Source organism: Arachis ipaensis, chromosome B1 (genome assembly GCF_059453495.1).
Source record: "Arachis ipaensis isolate K30076 ecotype BB chromosome B1, ASM5945349v1, whole genome shotgun sequence".
In the NCBI taxonomy this organism is placed as follows: domain Eukaryota; kingdom Viridiplantae; phylum Streptophyta; class Magnoliopsida; order Fabales; family Fabaceae; genus Arachis; species Arachis ipaensis.
The window spans coordinates 135,651,585-135,658,479 of NC_142436.1; the positions used below are offsets into that span (position 1 = coordinate 135,651,585).

Here is a 6,895-nt window from a genome sequence, read left to right on the forward strand (position 1 = left end):
GGTCTGAACCTCCACCCTTAGCTTAGTCAGCTTCTTTGGTGGGAAAAATTTAGTAAGAAACTCAGTAACAACCTTCTCCCAAGTATTCAAACTCTCCTTGGCTTAGGAATCTAGCCATAACTTTTCTCCATGCCTCAGAGCAAACCAGAAGAGCATGAGTTTGTACACCTCTGGGTTCACTCCATTTGTCTTTACAGTATCACAAATCTGCAGAAAATTAGAAATAAATTGATTTGGGTCTTCGTGGGAAAGACCATGATACTGGCAGTTTTGTTGCACCAAGGTGACCAATTGTAGCTTCAACTCAAAGTTGTTCGCAGTTATAGGAGGCACCACAATACTTTTTCCATAAAGATCTGCAGTAGGAGCAGAGTAAGAGCCAAGCACTCTCCTATGTTGATCATCCCCATTCGAGTTTGCCACATTAGCATTAACAGCATTATTGTGATCCATAGTGGATTCTACAGGCTTGCAAAGTCTTGCTTGTTGTAAACGTCACCTACAAGTCCTTTTAGGTTCTGGATCAAAGACTAACAGAGGTTCCTTGTCTCTATTCTTGCGCATAAACAAACAGAATAACAAGAAAAGATGGGATTCTCTACGTCAGAGTAAAATAATAAAATAATAAAATACTAAATAAAATAAATAAATAAATTTCGAAAATTATAACTGTAACTAGATAGGAATTTTTGAAAATTTACGGGAAAAATAAACAAGAAAATTAAAATAAAATTAACTAGGTGACACCAAACTTAATTTAAAAAATTAAGGAAAAATATTAGTGTTATTTAAAAAAAATTTTCGAAAATAATAAGCAAAATTTAAATAAAATTAAAACTAAAACGCCTAATCTAAGCAATCAAACAACTGCTAGTTGTTAATTACTAGCAATCCCCAGCAACGGCACCAAAAACTTGGTGCGGTGTTTATAACCCGCAAACTAACCGGAAAGTGCACCGGGTCGTACCAAGTAATACCTCAGGTGAGTGGGGGTCGATCCCACGAGGATTGAAGGACTAAGCAACAATGGTTGATTAATTTACTTAGTTAGGCAAACAGAAAATAGTCTTTGAGAGTTCAAAGACATTAAACAATATAAAGAATATTAAAGAAAGGCAAGTAAATACGTTGGGAATAAAGTATGGAGAAATAGTTAAGGCTTCAGAGTTATCTATTTTTCAGATTGACTTTTCTTATTAATTTATTTTAATCATGTAAGATTTAATTCATGGCAACTATATGTGACTAGACCCTAATTCCTTAGACCTTTCTAGTCTCCTCTAAAATTCATCAACAGCCAATTTCTTGGTCAATTAATTCCAATTAGGGGGTGAAATTCAATTCTAGTTATATGCCACAGAAATCCTAATTACCCAAATATAAAAGGATTATATGTCACGTATCCCGTTAAGTCCAGATAATTAGAGATTTAGGAGAATATGTTTTTAAGTTGTTGTTCAAGTAAAGAGCTTTTTCAAGTTATACAAGAACGCAATTAGAAAGAGGGTCATACTTCCGTTCCACCCAAATTCATAAAATAAAGAACGAAAACGATTCTTAAATATAAATCAAGACATGAATTAAAATAGAAAAACAATAAAATCAATCCATACAATAGACAGAGCTCATAACCTTAACAGTGGAGGTTTAGTTGCTCATGGTTCAGAGAGAAAATAAGGATTGCATATTGGAATGGAATCGAATAATGTTGTGCTGGAATCCCCCTGTTGGAATCCCTTTTTATATCTAATCCTAATTAATTTTTAAAATCTATCTTTTAAAACTAAAATAATATATTTTTCTATTTTTTAAAATAAAAATTAAAGCTTAAATTAAAATTAATTAAAGCAATTAGCATGTCTTCAATCGATGGATGGGGACCACTGGCTTCGTAGGGTCCACGCCTAACTTGGAGTGGGCATAACCATTCTTGTGTGAATCTCCCTTGAGTCTCTGCTATCCCCTGGCTCTAGTCTGTGTTTCTGGGCCGAAAACTGGGTCGAAACTTAGCCTGAAATCGCCCCAGCATTTTCTACGAATTCTGCATGTGGCGCATGTCACGCGTACGCGTCAGTCATGCGTACGCGTCAATGGTCTTCTTTGCGTGTCACGTGTACGCGTCAGGTACGCGCACGCGTCGCTGAGCAAACTCACTTTTCACGCGTACGCGTTAGGCACGCGTACGCGTTGCTCCTCGCTGGTCAGCTCATTGGTTTCTTCTCTTTCTCTGCAGAAACTCCATCAAATCCAACCAAATACTACCTAAAATAAACAGAATTGCACAAGACTCAAAGTAGCATCCATAGTGGCTAAAAGATAATTAATTCTTGATAAAACTTAATAAATTAAGTGCAAATTCACTAGGAAAAGATAGGAAAGATGCTCACGCATCATCTACCCACCTAAATAGGAATTTTGCCTACAAAATTTGAATTCAGTTACCTAAGAATAGGTGTGGGTAGTCTGTTCGCATCTCTGACTCAAGTTCCCAAGTATGTTCCTCAATACCAGCTCGACTCCATGCAACTTTGACTAATGAAACTTCCATTCCGCATAACCGTTTAATACTCGTGTCATCAATTCTGACCGGAGTCACTTGGAGTGTTAAATCTTCCTTTAATTGAACAGATTCAGGTTCTAACACATGGCTAGCATCAGGAGTATACTTCCGAAGCTGCGACACGTGAAATACGCCGTGCAGGTTCGAAAGGTGAGGTGGTAGAGCTATCCGATATGCCACCGGTCCAACCCGTTCAAGAATCTGAAATGGACCAATGTATCGAGGATTCAGCTTCTTCATCTTAATCGCTCTACATACTCCTGTTGTTGGAGTAAGCTTAAGGAAAACATGGTCTCCTTCCTCAAACTCTAAGGGATTTTGCCTCTGATCGGCGTAACTCTTCTGACGGCTCTGAGCAGTGAGCATCTTATCTCGGATTTTCTTGACTTGTTCAGTAGTTTCAGCTATCATCTCAAGCCCCAATAAGCTATTCTCCCCAACTTCATACCAGGATAGCAGAGATTGACACATCCTCCCATACAGAGCCTCATATAGAGCCATTCTGATGCTCGCATGGTAGTTATTATTGTATGCAAACTCCACTAGCAGCATTGATGCCAAGGCATCATAGGCTAGTTTCACTAGCATTTTTCTGTTAGTTTTAGTTGTTTTATGCATTTTCTTGAGCTTAAAGTAACCAAAAATGGTTAAATGAAGAACAAAGCAATGAACCATCCAAACAATATGATTTTGATGCAAATTCCATGAGTTTTAGTTATATTACTTAAATGCTATGAATGGAAGATTTCTCATGAAATTTTGCAAGACTTTGATGCAATTGTTTGGATGATTTCAGGGAAGAAGAGGCTAAGCAAGGAAGCAACAAAATCAATAAAGGAAGCTTGAATATCACATGTGGAGTTTAAGTTCCAGTTTAAGCCTAAACTAGAGCTTAAACGCCAAAAATCATGAAGGATAAGAAATGCTGGAATTGAAGTTTAACCTCCAGTTTGACCTCAAACTGGAGGTTAAACGCCAGAATGAAAAGCCTCACTTAAGGAGCATTCCACGTTTAACCTCCAGTTTGACCTCAAACTGGAGGTTAAACGCCAGAATGAGTATGCCACCCAGGGAGGAGTTCCACGTTTAACCTCCAGTTTGACCTCAAACTGGAGGTTAAACGCCAGAACCAGGAAGAGTACCAGGGAGCCATTCCACGTTTAAGCTCCAGTTTGACCTCAAACTGGAGCTTAAACGTGTTCGACAGCTTTTCTACTCCAGGGTTGCTCTCTCCATTTCCACGTTTAACTTCCAGTTTGACCTCAAACTGGAGGTTAAACGTGTTCGACACCTCCAGGGCTACCATTCTAAGCTTCCACGTTTAACCTCCAGTTTGACCTCAAACTGGAGGTTAAACGTGTTCGACCTCCAGTATGCCTCCACCCTTTTCCACGTTTAACCTCCAGTTTGACCTCAAACTGGAGGTTAAACGTGTTCGACCTCCAGTATGCCTCCACTCTTTTCCACGTTTAACCTCCAGTTTGACCTCAAACTGGAGGTTAAACGTGTTCGACCTCCAGGGCTGCCCTTCCTATCTCCACGTTTAAGCTTCAGTTTAACCTTAAACTGAAGCTTAAACGTGTTCGACTACATGACTCTCCAGGGCTACCTTCTTCCATTTCCACGTTTAAACTTCAGTTTAACCTTAAACTGAAGCTTAAACGTGCTTCTACAAAAGGCCTCACTGGAAGTGTCTGGCGTTTAAGCTGCAGTTTAAGCTTAAACTACAACTTAAACGCCACTCTTGGAAAAGGTTTCTGGGCCAAAAATATTGTGAGTTAAGTTAGTCTTTGAGCACAAAGATTAACTTAAACTTACTTTGGTATGAAACCCAATTGAATATCATGGTTTATGGGATTGGGCCTGAAGGATTGATGAGTTTGAAATCTCAATTTATTGAGTCATGTGTCATTATTTGATTATCACTAAGTTGGCTCAATAAATGTTACAGGATTTGGATCAACAACCTCATCAAGATTATGGATCATAAACCCAAGGCAAAAGGAAAGCAAGGAGAGGCCTCAAAGCCCAAGAAGCACAACTGAAGCTCAATATAGAAAGTGTATAAATAGGATAGAAGTTAAGTTAGAGGGGGGATTGAAGGGGAATCCAGCCCCTGATGGGAACTTTTACTTTCACTTCTAGCTAGTTTTCCTTTTCTTTGTAATTGAATTCAGAGCTATGATTCACTAAACCCCCTTTCATTGGGTTAGGGAGCTCTATTGTAATTCAATGAATCAATAATAGTTTATCTTCTTCTTCAATCTTTTCTCTTGAATTTTGTTAGAAAGCTTCTCGATCTAATTCCATTGAGTAGTTGTCTTGGGAAAGAAACTACCCATACTTGGAATCCTTCGGAGCCTTGGGAAAGGAATGGAGGATTCATGCTAGAGAAGCTTTCTCACAGTGAATTGGATTGGGGTTTGGATGGATATTGTGACATGTAATCCTACCAAATTGTGGTTCATGAAATTGTGTGGTATAATCAGTGATCAAGCATCATCTCTTCTTATGAACATTTAAACCAAGGGATTGGGAATTTGTTTGTTTTTAGAGAGAATTGGTGAGCCAAGGGATTGGGATCCAATCATATAAGATTGCCAAGCAAAATTCAATGAATGCATTGGTTGAGGAAGAGATATACATGTTTTGATTCGGAGATTTCAATATCTCCTAAACCCAATGAATTCCCCATTTCTGATTTCCACTTTCTCTTTACATTCTGCAACTCAATTCATGCAACACCCCCATTCCCTTTTAATTTCAGCAATTTAGTTTCTGCTCTTTAATTCATTGCAATTTAAGATTCCGCCATTTCAATTCCTTGTCATTTACTTTTCCCGCCAATTTTACATTCCGCAATACTCATCTCAATCTTGATTCCGCTCAACTAGAACACACTTCTAATCCGAATTGCTCACTCAACCAATCCTTGTGGGATTCGACCTCACTCTATTGTGAGTTTTTACTTGACGATAACCGGTGCACTTGCCGGAAGGAATTTTGCCGATCGTGCAATTTCCTAAATCGTAGCATAACTAGTTTATGTGCATCAAGTTTATGGCGCCGCTGCCGGGGATTGGTTTTCGATTGACAATTCTCAAATTGGAAGCTAACTAGATTGAGCAATTTTCTCTTGCTTTGTTAATTCTGTCCAAGATACTTGTTGAATTTTAATTTCTGCACTTGGTTACATGCTTTCCTTCTTTATGCCTTTAAATTCATGCAACTAACTCACTGACTCACTAACTGTTTGAATTAATTCCTCAATTGAGTTAACCATACTCTTCCATTAACCAAGAGTATTTCACTTGTTTGTGTTTGAGCTGTGTTCTTGTATGACAGGTAGGAGAGGAGAGACATCAACTCCTCCATATACCGAACCAGAGAGGACCCTTCATAGACTTAGAAGGGAAGCAAGAGGGAAGAGAGTAGTGGGAGAAGAGGAATCTGAAGGAGAATCTGAGGACAATTTTGAGGAAGCTTTAGATCTCAACATGGATAGAGAAGTTCACAACCATGAGAGAGCTGATGGAAACGATGCCATCCCTGAGAGGAGGGTTCTTAGTTCATACATAAACCCAACCTCTGGGAATTGTGGTAGTAGCATCCAGAAACCACCCATTCAGGCCAACAATTTTGAGCTCAAGCCACAGCTAATATCACTTGTGGAAAATCATTGTTCCTTTGGAGGAAGTGCTAATGAAGACCCAAACCAACATCTCACAAAATTCCTGAGAATTTGTGACACTGTGAAGTCCAATGGAGTCCAGGAAGATGCCTATAAACTGCTTTTGTTCCCATTTTCACTTAGGGACAAAGCAGCTAAGTGGCTGGAATCATTCCCAAGGGGGAGTCTAACAACATGGGATGAGGTGGAAAGCAAGTTTCTGGCACGTTTCTACCCTCCACAAAAGGTCAATAGGCTTCGATCTGAGGTTCAGACTTTTAGACAACAAGACGGTGAAACTCTCTACGAGGCATGGGAGAGATTCAAGGACTTGACAAGGAAATGCCCACCAAACATGTTCCATGATTGGGTGCAACTGCACATCTTCTATGATGGGCTCTCTTATGAATCAAGGAAGGCTGTAGACCATTCATCAGGAGGTTCATTGAACAGGAAAAAGACTGTGGAAGAAGCCATTGAAGTGATCGAGACAGTGGCTGAGAATGAGTACTACTATGCATCAGAAAGGCACAACACTAAGGGAGTCATGGAGCTGAACCATGTTGATACAATTCTAGCCCAAAACAAGGTGTTTGCCAAGCAACTAGCAGAGCTTACCAGGCAAATAGAAACAAAGCAAGTGGCTGCAATACACACACAAGATC

The 6,895-nt window shown here is 39.3% G+C and overlaps 1 protein-coding gene and 1 non-coding gene across 2 annotated transcripts; both read right to left on the reverse strand.

The window, feature by feature from the left end:
• Positions 1–2,434: 2,434 nt before the first annotated feature.
• LOC148578498 (uncharacterized) lies at positions 2,435–3,031 on the reverse strand. The gene is made up of 2 exons (XM_088503066.1): positions 2,750–3,031; positions 2,435–2,614 (listed from the first exon to the last, which is right to left on the reverse strand). The coding sequence occupies exons 1-2, from the start codon at positions 3,029–3,031 to the stop codon at positions 2,435–2,437; spliced, it is 462 nt and encodes a 153-aa protein (XP_088359192.1).
• Positions 3,032–6,483: 3,452 nt separating this feature from the next.
• Positions 6,484–6,587, reverse strand: LOC148578499 (small nucleolar RNA R71). The gene has a single exon (XR_015902786.1). It is a non-coding gene; the product is annotated as a small nucleolar RNA R71 (small nucleolar RNA).
• Positions 6,588–6,895: the final 308 nt, after the last annotated feature.